Raw genomic sequence first — 17,976 nt, forward strand, 5'->3', positions numbered from 1 at the left:
CTTATGCTTGCGTCGATGCCGTTTTAATAAGAGCTGTTATGCTTTAGTGAGCGTCGCTTTGTATTGATGTTATTCCTACGCGGAGCGAAAATGCGTGCCAAATAATATATAAACGGTATTTGATTTGGAATAAATCATCTGTCAAACAATTACTATAAACACAATCAACACTAAAAGGTAGCATTTACCCGACTTCAGCATTCTCATAAGTCAAGAAAACTCTACTTGAAGTCAACAGTCCGCTTTTAATTTTCATGTCTCTCTTCGATCGTAAATCAAAGGACTCCCAAAGTCGAAACATTATTTCATCGCTTTGAAGACCTTGATGTTCATTTTTTCGGCGGTCGAATATTCTGTAGGGTATTCTCTTTCGATTTATAATTCCCTAAAGGTGTATTGATCGGTAAAGGGATGAATGACCAAATTGCAAATTTTAACAGCGAGCCGCGTTGACGCCATTTTGGACATTTGCTCTCTAGCAAGGAGTGAGAGACTGGGAACCAGTTGGGAAGAACAATACAACCCAAATATGGGGTTTACTTACACCCAAATATGGTAAAAAAAAAAGTCCCTTACGCAGAACTTAAGATTTTCTCTGCCTATACACTCATACGCACACGGCTCTATGATTCTGCCGCCTCGACAGCCTCGCCTCTTGGCTCGGCTGTCTCGTTGGCAATTACCAGACCTACAAGCTCGACTGGTGACGAGTCACGTGACAACTTTTTTGAACACTACACTATCCGTACCGGACCGCTCGTACTTTTTACGCCTTAAGTAACAAAGACGGTGATACTTCCATTGTCGAATATGTTTGATTAATTTTTGCATTTTTTTCTTCAGTGGCAAGAAAAGGATCAGTTAAGTCGCCTAATGTACCAAAACGCAAAAGTTTGGTTCCACAAGGTCGGTAGTTAAATGAATTTTAAAAAATTCGATGAATTTCAATTTTTGTTTACTTTTGTGCTAACAAGGTCACTAAAGGGACACTAAAAATAAACAAAAATGTAGTAAAAGAACGTAAACTTGTTAAGAAGTGGTGTAGACAAGTTGACTGTTATATTAAGGTGAAGTACAGGTCCTATTTTAGTGTTTGATTAGACAAGCAGTCTTAAGCTCAGTTTAGGTAAGGGCTTTCCACTCTTTGATTGAAATTGGTCAGTATTATAAGAGTTCAAGACTCAAGCTGTACCGGACATTCAGTTTCCACTTTCTGAGTTTTTGGTGCAAAGGCCAATGATCATTTTTTGCATCTTGTGGGAAAACTATCTACTGAGGAGTTTTATCCCGGGCCTGGATTTTACTAGCCTTCTTAGTACGTTTGCGGCCCGAAATTATTAACTATTTATTGTTTCAAATTAAATTAAAAATTAAGCCGACGGATGACAGAAAGCAAACGACTTTAGGAAGCGTTCTCCCTCGTCGAACACACCAGCACTCCTTTCGGTAGTTATTCGAGAATAAACAAAGAAAGGAGTAGGTGGAGGTCATTTGATGCGTAATGTAAAATGTCAGAGAGTTGTCCAGTCAGAATGGCTGCCTAGCATTCGGTCTGTCCGTCCCTCAATCTGTCTGTCTGTTGGTCGATCTGTCGGTCGGTCGGACGGGCAGTGAGCCAGTTAATGACGTCAGAGACGACCTTTTCTTTACCCCTGAGCGTGATTGTTTTAAATAGCTGATACTGATTTAAGTATGTTGTGTTTTCAGAATCGCCTTCCTTGCCTGAAAAGTAAGTTTTCACTAAAATAGAAAAATAGGTGGACTGTTTTGTTAAAAAAATAAAGAAATGATTCATTCTTCGCAGTCTTATTTGACCTTCGATATCTAGCTAGCGAATAATATTCATGAATACACTCGAATTCATATAAGTTTTCTATTTATACTGAAATGTTTATTGCTTTTGTTTTAAATGTTGTGAACATTTTGCCTTTTCCGAACTTATATCTTCTATATTACATGCATTGTTTTTTTTTTGTCGGAACTGGACTCGACTGTTTTGTTGCTGTACAGGTCAGGGAACCGCGCTGATGAAAACCCTCCAGCGATCCCGAAACGACATTCTGCCGCCCAACCGGACCCCGCAAAGGTTTGTCTTCTGTAGAGTTTTCGCCTTTGATTCAAATACTCAGTGGTTTATGTCAGTGTAGAGCGTTGTAACCAAAAGGCATTGAACGATGTCATTTTGTCGTATTAAATGCTGGTAAATATTTTTGCAGGCATCACGAGAACCGCCTCCACTACCAGTCAAGGTGTGTAGCTTTTCTCTTCACAACCTATAACTATGTAATTTAATGCCGTTTTGACATCATTTGATAAGCTACCGTGATTTTGTAGAGTGGGGCAAAGCAAGTTTGTTGTGTTTTAGGGTCCCCCCCCCCTCCTCTGGTTGTGTTAATTAATGTCCTTCGTTTTGGAGAATCCAGATCACATGGATTTTTCACGTTCCGTGACAAAAACGAAAAATCCGAAAACTTATTTTCTCCTATAATAACCCGATATTATAGTATTGCATTCATTCAATCAAAAAACCTTTTTAACCTTTTAATCTTTATAAAGCCAGCTCGAGGGGTCTTATATAAATATAATAACTAGTAAATTTATAACAAGCTAAGAACGCTTATTACTAATCGCTAAAAATTCTTAAAATACTAGTAGATAAAATCTTATATAAAAATTACACATGTAATGTATTGCATTGCATTTAAGCATTACCCTGACTATTAGGCAAACTCGTTATCTGATTGGCTTGGCGAGCACGGTCTTATGTTGGAGCGCACGTGCTGTGTATGGTTGTGTTGTGTCATGCTGTGTTGTGTTGTGTTTGTTTTCCCACAGAAATGACCCAAAGCTTCTCTCTTGGCTATTTTAAACTCTTCAATTACCTTATTGTTACTTATTTTCGCGGCCACTTAATTTCGCGAAAATGGAACATGAATATTTCGCGAGACTTAATTTTCGCGATTTGGCCAAAAATACGTAATTAGCTATAGCATAAAAAATACAATAGAAATCGTTTAGAATTAATTTTCGCGGGTCTTTTATTTGGCGATTTTTTGAAAATCGCGAAAATCGCGAAAATTAAGCCCCGCGAAAATAAGTAACAATAAGGTAATCCGCATTGTATTAAAAGCCATATTCCAGAGATTGCCTGCTCCACTTTACAACTGTTGTGTTTTTTTGTTTGTTTGTTTTGTTTAGAGATCCAGACCTCGAACAGTTGATGGAATTATGCAACAAATAGGATTCCCTCAGTACACAAGCAAACTCTTAGATTATGGGTGTGACAACTTGCAATTTCTTAGCGAATTGACAGAAGATGAATTGTCTGAGGCTGGTGTTCCCAAAGACCACCACAGAATGGTGAGATTCCATGCAATCCAGTAGATACATTTTTTTCTTTTTTCTTATTTGTTTTGTTTTGTTTAAATTGTTCTCTGAAGCGGAAGTGGAGAATAATGGTAAAGAAATTTGACATACCGTAAATGGCGTTATAATCACCATTAGTTGTTGTTTTGCATGTAATGAGCTGAAAAGCCAACCTCTACTCTGTTTGTATATTAATTACGTTTTGCCTCGCTGATGTTGTAATTTAATTATTTTATGATTTATGTAAATTGTGCAAAATAAAATCTAATCAAGTTTTATTTAATTAGACAGTTTCACGAGCTGACCTGCTTTATTAATTGTTGCTTTCATCTCTAAACAATTCGATCACTCAAATAGAAATAGAAATTCGTAAATAATGGAATATGAAAAACAAGGACGTTATACCGGATAGTCAGCTTAACACATGAGTTAGGCCTAGTTCAGACATCGTGCTCCTGCCGTGCCGAACTAAATTCAGGAATTAAGTTCGACAAAAGCACGGCAGAAGCACGGCGTCTGAATCAAACTTTTGAATTGAGTTCGGCAAAGCAATTTAGTTCGACACGGCATGTCGTGCCGCACGACTCTGGCACGGCAGCGGTTCAAACGTCGTGCTTTTGCCGCACCAAACCAAATTCATAAATTATATTAATGTATTTTGGCGGGATTACGTTCCCGCGAGGAGTTACAAGGAGACCCGAGAATAATTCTCCTTTACGGAGTATGCGCACCACCTCGTTCCCAGGGTCTTCTCCGTTTTTAGCCGCCATTTTGAAACCGGAGAAGACCCTGGTGACGATGTTTTAACATCGTCACCAGTTGCATACTTAAAAGATGCAAATTGAATTTTATTCTTGCATGCCAGACGGCAAAAATCATGGCGGCCAGCCAAAGGAATACAATGAATATTTTTCTGCTAAAAAGCACGTCGAGGACGTTTCATTCAACGAAGTAGATGACACTAATGACAGGGAGCAGGGCGAAGAAGAAGCCAGCGGGTCTGAATCCGAAATAAGCAAGTTTTCGGAAACTAGTCGGGCAAACAAACAAACATTCGCCGTACTCACAAAAGGAAAAGTTTTTTTCTGTTGCTTTTCTTTGAGTTTTTGCTGCAATTTGGGAAACGGCGCCATTTTTGTTGTATCACCGCTGACTAATTGTTACGTAGATTTACTACTTCTGAATTTGGTACGACTCTGGCACGACGTCTGAATCAGAGTCGTGCTTCTGCCGTGCTACAGTCGAACCTAATTACAATTTAGTTCGGCACGGCAGGAGCACGATGTCTGAACTAGGCCTTACCGTGTTCAACACATGTAACAGTGTCCTTGGCTAACAGCTTGTTATCTTCTTTCAGATTCTTGCTGCCGTCAAGAGATTCCTACATTAACTAGACATTTAGCTATTTCATTTATAAACAAATTAGTTTTTCAGGAAAAGTACAACAAATGCTACAACTGAAATTAGGATAAGAATTTATTTTTGTATATTTTTAGGAGAAACTATTAATGTTATTTTGTTACTTCAAAGTTTATTATCTAAAATGCAGGGTAGTGGTTTTATAAATGTAAAATCGTAAAATTTGTAGCAAATGTTGTGCATTACCGTTATACCGTAGCGATCCTCGATAATGTTTGAATTTGAATTTAAAGCTTGCGTTACATCTCAAAAATAGAGATCCACCGAAATAAGCGGCCTGAAATATATTTATCATTATTTCTGCGCATCTCTGCTGGTCGTGAACTGACGGCAGCAGGCTCAATATTTTTCTTGCCTGTCTTATGTTTTTGTAGGTTATCCATGACCAAACTGTTTGGAACGCGCTCGACTACATTAGATTAGTAGTCGGATGCAATAGGTTTATAAAAAAATACATTATTTTTTATTCAATTAAATGTATTTTGGGTGCAATAGATCCTGTTCACTAGTTTTAAAGTGCAATAGATAGTTTTGTCAATAAAGAAATACATTGTATCAAATCGAATATATTTTTATGTCAAATGTGAAATACACCTTATCGAAAACTATTCTATATAATAATAAAAACAATACATATTTGAAAAGGACTGTTTCTCATCAGTATTGGCCACAAAAACGCTTAATGAACCACGGGTCCCGTAAATACGCGGGTCTTCAACCAGTGCGTGAAAGATTCATTTTATTGGGTTGGTGGCCTGAAAACTTAGTTTCATTTTAGATCCGATGACGTCACATGATCGTCCGACGGTTTGTTGTCGAGCAATAAACCCATTCTGATAATAACCGAAACCCTAAACTAACTATCCAACACCCAAAACTAACTCCCTCCCCCCAGAAAAAAAAAAACAGCCAGCCAGCCTCAAGCCTCACTTAAGAATTTGCAGTTAGGTAACTTACACACGGTAGAAATCTAAGCTAAAAGGCTTCCTAAAATAACCAAGGACCTAACAAGTCTGGGAAGCCAAATTACATAGTTAGTTTGAGTGGCTCCTTTAGACGACTCTCCAGAAGCATAGGCGTACGAGGTGGGCTGCAGCCCCCCTAGTACCGAAATTTTTCGGGCAAAATGCTCAGAATTCGGGCAATAAGCCTGGAGAAAAAATAGAAAATAAGCCGACAATTCTTAACATTACGTTCAAAATGAATTACATCAACAGAAAAAGTATTGAAAATATAGCGAACTTTGTGGTTCAAAAAGTCCAAATTTCTCATTCACTAGCTTTCGTTTCCTCTCGCTTTCTCGCAAATTCATCGTGGCCCCTTAGTTTGATTTAGTCGCAATCAGCTTTTCCATAGTAGTCTGGTACCCAGGAGTCCAAAATGTGACACCCACGGGCATTTTTGTCTGATTTTTGGCAACATAGCTATTTTTACTAAATCGAGTACGCTGATTTCGAAAATCAATGTTGCCAAGCTTAATTCTTGCGTTAAGATGATGTTTTGATGCATTTAATTATTACGTCATGGTCCAAATAAGGAATTTTCTTTCCTTTAGCTATTTTAAGCATAATACATCCAGAACTTCTTTAAAACATTGTTAATGTGCTGTAAAAATGATTTAAAGAATTTTCTGAGAGTTTTTACGCTGTTTCTGTGAAAATCAAGCCCTTTAGTGACAATTGACCACGCCCTCTTAAACAAAATTCACCCTATCATGGGAACCTTATCACGGGTGTAGTTTTGTTATTTAGTCAAAGAACAAATGCGATTTTTGTATTAACAAATCGCTATAGTTGCAATAAGAAAGAAAAATATTGTCGTCGTGCCACGCTGAAGCTACGAGCTAGCGAGCATCAAGAATGACACCATTACAATTTTCATATATCGAGTTTCCCTTGTTTCAGCATTTCGTTTAAGTTTTGTGGTAAAATAAATGGAAATAACATCATAGTTAATGTCGTAATATATCATCGTTGTTATAGTTAGAGATAAAACTTTATTGTTTGTCTTGTATATTGCTGAATCTAACTTATTTCACAATGCACTTTGTCTGTTATAGGTTCATGATAAAGACTTTGGTTGCTTTTTAAACAAGTTTCTTTAAAGCGCTTTAGCGCAGGTTGATATAGCAATTAGCGTCGGTCTTGGTGCATCTACACAGCCCAGTGCACATGGCATGTGTTTTTCTAAATTCATAGCGAAGAGGCACCAGTGGTCAGATCGGATTTGATAAATTCAACAAACAAACGTTTTCTGCGGAAGTAGTGGTGTCAGCTTCGAGGACATCTTCGCTGACCGAGAAGAGAAGAACAAAGTGTTCTGTGAAAACTCTCCACAGATGAAAGAGGTGCTGTTACAGCCGGTGATGGTGTGAGATGGTAACAATGCACTTGATGAGTTATCAGGAAGATTTGCTGAGGCATCCTCTAAAGTTATTTACGTTCAGGGACGCTCTGAAGTTCCAGCCCATATCCACACTGAGTGATGAGAGCTTAGCGCGATCGATGTGCCAGGAGAAGTAACGGCAAGTCTGTGCCTCGAGTGGAAACTATTATGTTGTCGACATGCCCGCTAAGACTGACTGCATAACGAACAAACTTCGTATCGGCTTCCTCTTGGTTGGATCTCAAAAAGGCTACATCTAGGCCAGGATCTGAGCAGAATCCACTTCGTATGAAAAACCACCAGATATACTTCGATTGCAGAGTCAGTGCCTGCGAGATAAGTTCATCTGAAGAGAATTCGTGCAAATTTCTCTTTGTTGTCTCCTAGTGCCAAAAATGCTCGCCACTTCATTGGCCGCAACTGAACCTCTCTTACGTACTTCAATGACTCTGCTCACAGGCCGCGCCGTGTTCTCGGAGCGTCGACTTCTTGTCGTTTCTTTTATGGAGTGCCTCTAATCGAGTAACACATCGATCCTCTGGTATCCAGGACCTTTCAGTAAAACAGTGTTCACGTAACATTCCGCAAACCCACCGAAAGCATTTGCATTTTTTGGTTTGCCAATAGCTGCCACCATAATTTGTATGCTGCCACCAGGGTGAAGCCATCGAAGAACAAACTGACTCTAGGCACTTGACCTTTTCTTCTGAGAACGTCTTCTAAAATTGACTTGTTTCACACTTGTGGGGTTCATTTCTGCGAGAAACAGTGGCACCGTCATTATACCTCAGATGCTACAATATGGCTTGCATGTTTATCTCGCGCCTGCCTTCATACACCGTCACTAGACAACATAGAATATTCTGGTTTCCGTACAAATTTAGAGTCTTTCTCTTTTTGGGGCTAGTTGCAGCACTTTTAACTTCATAAAGGCTGGCAAATAGAGGTGGATTATTCTTGCGAACAGGGTCACGAAAGTTTGTCTTCCATCCCTTCTTCCCGTTCTTCCTCTCTGTCTGAGGATAGTAGCCTCCATTCCACGAATCGTTCAAGCTGAGTCTGTCCAATCGAAAGATCTTGTTTTATTTCTAGAGTCACGAGATCTTTCTTGGCAATTTTTTGCAATGTCTCATTTGTCCGTGACAAGAACAACCCGAATTTTGTTGTGTGGAATGTAGAGAATTCTCAGCTTCATTATCTTGCTTTTGTCTCTCCTTGCCACTTTCTTTGTGGATAAAAGCAGTCGTTATGGTATATGTCAAACATCGCTGATGTTTGTGGAGCAATTTAATTGCAACTTTCTATTAATACAAGAATCGCATTCATTTTTAAACAAAATGTTAAAGGAGAAGTTCACTCCAGAATGGCTTTTTATTTTCTTTACGCCAATAAAAAGTTTATACAAAGATATGTTATTCACCAAAATTTCAGCCTCCAACGTGCGCGATAACCCTACGAAATCCTTCGTTGAAGTAGCCCAAAACTCGACAACTGAACGCCGCCATTTTGGAGCCTGGTAATGTATGCGTGACGTCAAAGAGCTCAGCCTAAAGTTTAGCGGGAAAATTTACTAGTCGAAACTCCTTGTTTCTTTGTAGAGGCGTTTGTTTGTCAAAATACAATTGAGATACAAAAATCTTTTCGCCGTCTTTCAATAACTAAAAGAAAAATTACTCAATAAGAATGGGTAGCGACGAAAAATTACTGCCAAAGCGAACACAAATATTTGTGTGTTCCGAAAGCTATACGTGAGACTGCTTTGAAGAAGATCACGCTACGTTTACACGGGACCGGTTCGGAACCGTTCCGAACCGAACCGGACCTGTTTACATGGAACCATTTGGAACCGATCCAGGTGTTTACACGGGGCCGGTCCGGAACGGATCCATGTCTCCTACGTGAAAATACCCACCGACAAAAAAAGAAAGAGCCAGACGCAATAACAACCAATGATGCGTTTATGTTATTTCACTTTTTATTTGATTTCAGGGAGGACTTTTAATCAACCAGAGAAACTCTTCTTGATCAAATATAAGATCGCAACTCCCAAAGTGAACTTTATGTCATTTTTGTAGTTGACTGACTGAGCTAGAAATGTTTGAATTATTTCATTTTAGATCAAGCAAAACCCAGTCATTGCATCCAGTCATCTTTGCATCCAAAATTTTTAACAACTTAGCCTGTTTTGTTATTTCTATTCTGAGAAGTGTTGTTGCCAATTTAAGTCAATTTTTGTTCATGCTGTAATTATTTGCCGTCGCCGTATTTGCTCGATTAAACGCGGGTCACCGATTAAACTCCGGCTTCGTATTAATAAACGTCGGGTCAAAAATGCTAACTTTTAAATAAACACCGGAGACGTTTGATCGAGGTCCCGGCGTTTATTTGCGGTCGAGCAAACAAGTAAATATATTTTCTTAAATAGCACTTCTACGACAAACTGGTACGGTTTGCTTCTTTGGTAATTTTTTTATAATGTTCAAGGAAATTCCGGCGTAAAATAACTAGGATGGATGCTGTAAACAAAATGAAAGAGCAATGTTCGCGTTCGTGTTGTCATGACTGACGCACTGTTGTTTATAAGAGTGAACGTTTATTTTATAACTGCGGAGGACGTTGGCGACATTGCCGTTTTAGTACTCATTTATTATTATTATTCTGCAGTTCGGTTTGTAACAAATCTTGTTTGCAACATGCACGTGCCGTATGCAATACTGTTACTTTGGTAAAAATCATCCTCGGAGACCCAAGAGCAGTCTTCGGCCGCGACGACGAGAAAAATCGTGGTTCTCGGGACTGAAAAAAATACAGAGAATTGCACTTCGTTAATAAACACCGGACCCCGCCAAGTTTGAAATAAACGCTGGAGGTGTTTGATTTGAGAAAACACTTCGCTTGCATGTCGTTTGAAGGAAGTTACAGAAGGAGATTTCTTAAAAATGCTTTATATTGCGTCTGGCTTTTTCTATCTTTTGTGGGTATTTCCACGCAGGAGACTGCATCTCTGATCTACTTTGAAGCAGTCTTCCACATAGTTTTCGGAACACATAAATATTTTGTCCGCTTTTGAGCAATTGTTCTTTTAAATATCGGAAGACGGTGAAAATAAACACCTCTTTTTGTATTTCTTGGAGCTCTGTGTGAGCAAAATGGTGCTGCACAAACAGGCATTTTGACAAACAAAAGCCAATACAAAGAAACAAGGAGTTTCGAGTATTTAAATTTCCCCGACAAACTTCAGACTGAGCTCTTTGACGTCACGCATACATTACCAGCTCCAAGATGGCGGCGTTCAGTTGTCAAGTTTTGGGCTACTTCAAAGAAAGATTTCGTAGGGTTATCGCGCACGTTGGAGGCTGAAATTTTGGTGAATCACTTATTTTTGTATTAACTTTTTATTGGCGAAAAGAAAATAAATGGCCATTCTGGAGTGAACTTCTCCTTTAACACTATACCCGTGATAACGTGAATTTTTACGAGAGGGCGTGGTCAATTCTCACTGGACGGCTTGATATTCATAGAAACGGTATAAAGACTATCAGAAAATTCTTTAAATCATTTTTACAGTATAATAATAATGTTTTGAACGAATTTCTGGATTAATTATGCTTAAAATAGCTAAAGGAAAGAAAATTCCTTTATAATATGTGGGCAATGACGTCATAATTAAATGCATCAAAACATCATCTTAACGCAAGAATTAAGCTTGGCAACATTGATTTTCGAAATCAGCGTACTCGATTTAGTAAAAATAACTATGTTGCCAAAAATCAGACAAAAATGCCCGTGGGTGTCACATTTTGGACTCCTGGGTACCTGAATAGCTTAAGCGTTTGTGCGCGGTGGATCCAGCTTTGATCTTTTTGACTCAAATAGTTCTCAGGGCTAACTCACAACTTTTAACGAAATGTTTTAACCAACTCATCCCTGAATGTTTCACACGCTTTTGTTAAACTTTCAAGTTGAGGAAAAGCAATATAAATTGGTTCCCCCAAAATACTTTAAGTTTTGTTGAGCTAGAGAGAATGAATAAAATATTTCCGAAGAAAAAGGATTCGGGCAACGCCATGAAACTAATTAAAGAACTATCGTTTCCTTTAAGCAAGTAGGCAAGGTTTATACGAGGAGTTTCCCTAATGGTCGCGGGTCGCGGGTCGCGGGTTTCAAGTCGCGTGTCGCGGGTTTTAAGAAAGTCGCGGGTTTTGAAAAAGTCGCGGGTTTTGAAAAAAGTCGCGTGTTTTTAAAAAGTTGTGAGTTTTCAATAGAATGCATTAATTTCTCAGTAGAATTCATTCAAACAAATTTAAACCGGTTGCAAAGACGCCGGCTTTAAAATGATCGCGTTTTCTTAGGAACTACGTTACGAAGTAACGTTAACGCTGCGAGTTAGACAATCAAATTGCGAACTTCGGAACAAACTTCCCAAACTTTGCCGACTGAACTTCTGAACTTCCCAAGTTTGCAAGTTGAGGAGGAACGAGACACGTTACAAAGTAGTGGCAGAAATATTTCAGCGATTCTAGCTGCTCGAGTTTCAAAATAGTTGTTAGAACAAGCACGGCGTCGGTATTAACGTTCTGATCCACAGTAAGTATAAGGATTACATATACCGTCCGTTGCATCACGTCCTGAAAAAAAAAACATGTTCAAATTGGGTATCAAACATTGCATGATTTGCAATCAAGCTTTTAAGTTTGAAAACAACGTTGCGCGCGAGCGATCATGAAGTTGAACCAAAGTATTCATGATTGAACGCGTACGGTTGATAAATATATTTTACTAGTATTCTGTGGCAAAAACTCTTTAAAATATTTTTAACTGGCGCAGATTTTAAAAACCCTTCTGTAGTTATGTTGACAGAAATGGTTTTGCTTCGCTAAACCATCGGAATTATAGAATTGAGCCGTAAACGTGTCGCGACTTTTAATTCAAATTTGTCTGACTCTTTCGCATTTGTATAAAATTAATTTTACGTGAAGATCGGTATAGCCGTCCAATTTCATTCGGTTTACAAACGCAGAAGACTTGACATTGAAGTTAAAGCCTCACAAAAATTTTAAAGATGTATTTGCTGTATATAAAAAGTTAAATTTGACCAAATTTCCGCCGACGTAAAATTTATTTATCGGCAGATCGCTCATGCGAAACGACGTCAGGCTCTTCAACTTCAACCAAATATTTTGTAACTCTAGCCACTGGAATCGCTGGAACATTACGGCTGCTGTCATGTTTTCTTCACCTGAATTTCCGACATGACCATGACTTTCGAACAATGTCTTGTTCCTCCTCAACTTGCAAACTTGGGAAGTTTAGCCGGACCAAAGTTGGGGAGTTTGTTCCGAAGTTCGTAATTTGATTGTTTGACCTGCAAAGTAATTGGCTACTTTGTAACGTAGTTCCCAAGAAAACGAGTTTAAATTTGTTTGAATGAATTTTACTGAGAAATAAATGGTTTCTATCGAAAACTCGCAACTTTTTAAAAACACGCGACTTTTTTCAAAACCCGCGACTTTTTCAAAACCCGCGACTTATTTAAAACCCGCGACACGCGACTTGAAACCCGCGACCCGCGACCCGCGACCATTAGGGAAATTTTATATTCCTCTTTATTGAATTTCCCTAATGGTCGCGGGTCGCGGGTCGCGGTTTCAAGTCGCGTGTCGCGGGTTTTAAATAAGTCGCGGGTTTTGAAAAAGTCGCGGGTTTTGAAAAAAAGTCGCGTGTTTTTAAAAAGTTGCGAGTTTTCGATAGAAACCATTTATTTCTCAGTAAAAATCATTCCAACAAATTTAAACTCGTTTTCTTGGGAACTACGTTACAAAGTACAGCTGAAAGTAGCCAATTACTTTGCGGGTTAAATAACCAAATTACGAACTTCGGAAGAAACTCCCCAACTTTGGTCCGGCTTAACTTCCCAAGTTTGCAAGTTGAGGAGGAACAAGACATGTTGCTCGAAAGTCATGTTCATGTCGGAAATTCAGGTAAAGAAAACATGGCAGCAGCGGTAATGTTCCAGCGATTCCAGTGGCTAGAGTTACAAAATATTTGGTTGAAGTTGAAGAGCCTGACGTCGCTTCGCATGAGCGATCTGCCGATAAATAAATTTTACGTCGGCTGAAATTTGGTCAAATTTAAATTTTTATATACAGCAAATACATCTTTAAAACTTTTGTGAGGCTTTAACTTCAATGTCAAGTCTTCTGCGTTTGTCAACCGAATGAAACTGGACGGCTTTACCGATCTTCACGTAAAATTAATTTTATACAAATGCGAAAGAGTCAGACAAATTTGAATTAAAAGTCGCGACACGTTTACGGCTCAATTCTATTTTTATGGTTCGTGTTTTCTTCCGATGGTTTAGCGAAGCAAAAAAATTTCTGTCAACATGCCTACAGAAGGGTTTTTAAAATCTGCGCCAGTTAAAAATATTTTAAAGAGTTTTTGCCACAGAATACTAGTAAAATATATTTATCAACCGTACGCGTTCAATCATGAATACTTTGGTTCAACTTCATGATCGCTCGCGCGCAACGTTGTTTTCAAACTTAAAAGCTTGATTGCAAATCATGCAATGTTTGATACCCAATTTGAACATGTTTTTTTTTTTCAGGATGTGATGCAACGGACGGTATATGTAATCCTTATACTTACTGTGGGTCAGAACGTTGATACCGACGCCGTGCTTGTTCAAACAACTATTTTGAAACTCGAGCAGCCAGCTAGAATCGCTGAAATATTTCTGCCACCACTTTGTAACGTGTCTCGTTCCTCCTCAACTTGCAAACTTGGGAAGTTCAGAAGTTCAGTCGGCAAAGTTTAGGAAGTTTGTTCCGAAGTTCGCAATTTGATTGTCTAACTCGCAACGTTACTTCGTAACGTAGTTCCTAAGAAAACGCGATCATTTTAAAACCGGCGTCTTTGCAACCGGTTTAAATTTGTTTGAATGAATTCTACTGAGAAATTAATGCATTCTATTGAAAACTCACAACTTTTTAAAAAACACGCGACTTTTTTTCAAAACCCGCGACTTTTTCAAAACCCGCGACTTATTTAAAACCCGCGACACGCGACTTGAAACCCGCGACCCGCGACCCGCGACCATTAGGGAAACTCCTCTTTATTCGGCTTTAAACCCATGCCATTTTTTTTTCGGGCAATAAGGTCTCGCCCTCCCAGATCCGAAGGTGCCCGTACGCCTAGGTCCAGAAGGGAACACAAAAATAAAATTCTTAAAGTTATACTTTAAAATCTGCATATATAGAGTGGAAGCCTTATTGGATTGCGAATAACGTTAGCAAGCTTTTTAAACTGAAAGTAATACCGGGTGAGAGATGAAGTGGACCAACCGACACGTGACTAAAATAGGATACTATCGTATTACGTATGCATCGGCCTCTCTTGTGGCCGCCAGACCTCCGCAACTCTAATACATGAATGGTTCGCTACCCTTCGAGAGAACAATTGAACAAACAACACTAGAGACGCAGTAGCACGGCAAAAAAACTAGCGTTCACCGTACGGAAAATGAAGGTTAAATTAATGGAAAACGCGGCAATTTACTATAGTTTACCAGAGTTTTCCATTTGGAAAATCCGTGGTTCTCCGCGTGTTTTCTCGTCGGTGAATTCCAGTATTCGTTCCATAATCCGGTAGTTTTCCTTCGCGGCAAATGCTGGTTAATGAAGTATTTACCGACGTTAACCGCTCGGTTAACGCATGGTAAACATAGTGTTTTCCTTTTGTTCATTGGTATTTTCCGACTGTAAAACAACGTATTCACCGGAGTTAGCGGCCGAAAACATGCATTTTCCGCGAAGGTGAATGCGTGTTAATACAGGAAAACGTATTGTTAGCTAAAATTTTCCTGCGTTTGCCGTTCGGATTACGCGTAGAAAACAGCGCGTTTTCTTCTGTTCGCAGCCATTTTTCGGACGATAAACGAACTGTTCACAAGAGTTTTCCAGTCGAAAGCATGTATTTTCCAACATTTTCCGCGATGGCGAATTCCAGTAAATTTGCTGAAACGCGTTTTCCCGTGTTTTACCTTTGGTTAACATAAGGAAAATAACGAGTATTCTGCCATTCCCAGCCGTTTTGCGCATGCTAACGTTATGTTCACTGGAGTTAACCAGTCGAAAGCACGCATTTTCCTGTATTTTCTGCATCGCTGAATTCGGATAAATTCGTGCACCCACAGATTTTTTTCCGCGTTTACCAAGCTCGGTTAATTGTTCTTCCCATCGCATCCAATAACTTTTATCTTGTCCCAGAAGCATTTTTTCTTCCCCCTCAAATGACTTAACCAACTCAAATAACTCAACCAGCTTAAATGCCACAATTGGCTCAAGTGACCAAACCAGTGCAAACAACCCATCTGACACAAATCACTGAATGGTGTCAAATGGCCAAATCGGCTCAAATGGCACAATTGGCTCAAGTGACCCAACTGCATCACTTGACCCAACTGGCTCAAACTTGTGCAAACAATGCAACTACCTCAAATGACCAAACCATCTGAAATGACCAAACCGCCTAAAATGATACAATTGGCTCAAGTGACCCAGCTGCCTCAAGTGATCAAACAGGTGCAAACAACCCATCTGTCACAAATGACTGAATGGTGTCGAATGAACCAAATGGCCCAATTGACTCAAGTGACCCAACTGCATCACTTGTCCCAGCTGGCTCAGTGTTCAAACTGGTACAAACAATGCAACTGAGTAAAATGACCAAACAGTCTCAAATTTCCAAACTGACTCAAATGACACAATTGGCTCAAGTGATCAAACTGGTACTATCAGCCCACTTGACTGAAATGACCGAGTGGTCTCAAATAATGCAACCATCTCAAATGACACAATTGGCTCAAGTGACTCAACGCTTGGTCAAGCATTTCAACCAGCGCAAACAACCCATGCAACCAGCAAATGACTAAACTTTCTCAAATAACCCAACCACGACAAATGACTCAACGCAACTCAAATGACCCAACCGGCTCAATGGTACATTTGGCTCAAGTGAGGCAACTGCATCACTTGACCCAACTGGCTCAAGTGATGAAACTAGTGCAAACTACCCATCTTAATCAAATGACCAAACGGTCTCAAATGTCCAAACCGACTTAAATTGGAAATCAGTGTACAGAAAAACCGCTAATTATAAACGTAAACTGGCATTGGCTTTTCCGTTCCGGAAACATGACGGAAACGTGATATAATCACAGTGACTTAAATTGAATTTTCACGTTTCTGCAGCACGTTAACGTAACGGAAACATAGAGTTCTTTGTTTCCGTCAGGTTTTAGAAATAAGGAAATGTGTGTTTTTGTCTAGTACAGGATGTTTTTAAGGCTGCATGCGCTTTTCCTGGGTTCCGAACCTCTTTCCGCCATCATCCAAAATGGCGGCGAATCTACTCGATCGCGACCTAATACGTTTGCCTGCCCATGGAAAACGCCCGTACTGGAGAGAACTTTTTTGCGTGCTTTTTTTTAAGTTGAAAACAATGTTAATCCATTTGCAGGAACGTAAACGGAGACAAATAACATCGAAAAACCGCTTACATAAATATTAATGTGACTGAAGCATGACCAGACGTTCCGGAAACATATTTATACGGAACGTGATATAATATCACGCGATCACGTCAACTTGGATTTCGCTTTAAATGTAGCCGAAACATAGTTTTATTTCTCCGTTACGTTTTAGGTCAGTAACTTGATTTAGGTTGTAATGTTTTTACAGCTTTAATCGTTCTCACTATCGTTCAGAAAGCGTCCGAGTGCCGCCTCGGAAGACGTCGCGAGCGCCAAAGAAGCTATTTATCATGGCGTTCACTGTTATAAATTCTTTGGGAAAACGCTTGGAGAATGCAGCGCTCAAGCGCTCAGGAAAACTAAAGGAAAACATTCAGGGAAACAGGCTATTCACTTGCGTATTCCTGGCAGTAAAACAATCGGCAAACGTGATGTTTTCATGACGTTCGCCGTTAAAAATTCTTTGGGAAAACTCTTGGAAAATACAGCGTTCCAGCGCTCAGGAAAACTACAGCAAAACATTTGGGAAAACAGGCTATTCACTATCGTTTCCCTGACGCAGGTGACAATCGGCAAACATCATGTTTTTATAGCGTTCACCGCTAGTCATTGTTCGGGAAAACGCTTGGAAAATCCAGCGTTTACGTGCTCGGGAAAACTGTAGCGGAACAGTCAGGAAAACAAGTTATTCACTAGCGTTTCCCTGGGGAAGGAAAACAATCGACAAACGTCATGTTTTCGTTGCGTTTTCCGCTAGTTATTGTTAGGGAAAACGCTTGGAAAATCAAGGGTTTGCGTGCTCGGGAAAACTGTAGCGGAACAGTCAGGAAAACAAGTTATTCGCTAGCGTTTCCCTGGGGAAGGAAAACAATCGACAAACGTCATGTTTTCCTTGCGTTTACCGAGGGTGAACAGTAAATTTGCCATCCGTTTTCAGAAAGCGGAAAACGTCGGTGTAATGTTGAATTTTTCATTAATTCACCATTTCAGAAAATTGATGGTGAATGAGGGTTTTTTTGCCGTGTAGAATAACAATTTTTAAGTGCCTTATCTCCAATAACGGTTCTCTACTGAGCTGGCAAAACAAAACAAGTGCTTCAGTCTTTATTTGTAATCATTACCGGAACTTATTTACTCATTACGTATTCAATATTCATTGCTGATTAAAAAACAATTATTCATTTCGACTTGTCTCAGAACGACAACATGGCTTGCAACTGTACTATGTTTGAGGAAAATCCAAATTACTGTGTGAGTTTCTTGTGAGAATT

General features: G+C 39.4%; 1 protein-coding gene across 3 annotated transcripts in view; it reads left to right on the forward strand.

Moving 5' to 3' along the window:
* Window positions 1-5,429, forward strand: part of LOC144662187 (phosphatidylinositol 3,4,5-trisphosphate 5-phosphatase 2-like) — a 54,215-nt gene extending 48,786 nt beyond the window's left edge. For 2 of the 3 annotated variants that reach the window (XM_078522945.1, XM_078522947.1), the window contains exons 30-35: window positions 844-906; window positions 1,708-1,729; window positions 2,011-2,086; window positions 2,217-2,249; window positions 3,199-3,360; window positions 4,724-5,429. In XM_078522945.1, the coding sequence (XP_078379071.1) occupies window positions 844-906; window positions 1,708-1,729; window positions 2,011-2,086; window positions 2,217-2,249; window positions 3,199-3,360; window positions 4,724-4,756 (389 nt within the window). In that variant the 3' untranslated portion in view covers window positions 4,757-5,429. Of the gene's footprint in view, window positions 1-843; window positions 907-1,707; window positions 1,730-1,984; window positions 2,087-2,216; window positions 2,250-3,198; window positions 3,361-4,723 lie in introns of all 3 variants that reach the window. The other variant, XR_013572412.1, reaches the window with a different exon arrangement.
* The last annotated feature ends 12,547 nt before the right edge of the window (window positions 5,430-17,976 follow it).

This window comes from Oculina patagonica, chromosome 8 (genome assembly GCF_052425735.1).
Source record: "Oculina patagonica isolate OP01 chromosome 8, crgOcupat, whole genome shotgun sequence".
In the NCBI taxonomy this organism is placed as follows: domain Eukaryota; kingdom Metazoa; phylum Cnidaria; class Anthozoa; order Scleractinia; family Oculinidae; genus Oculina; species Oculina patagonica.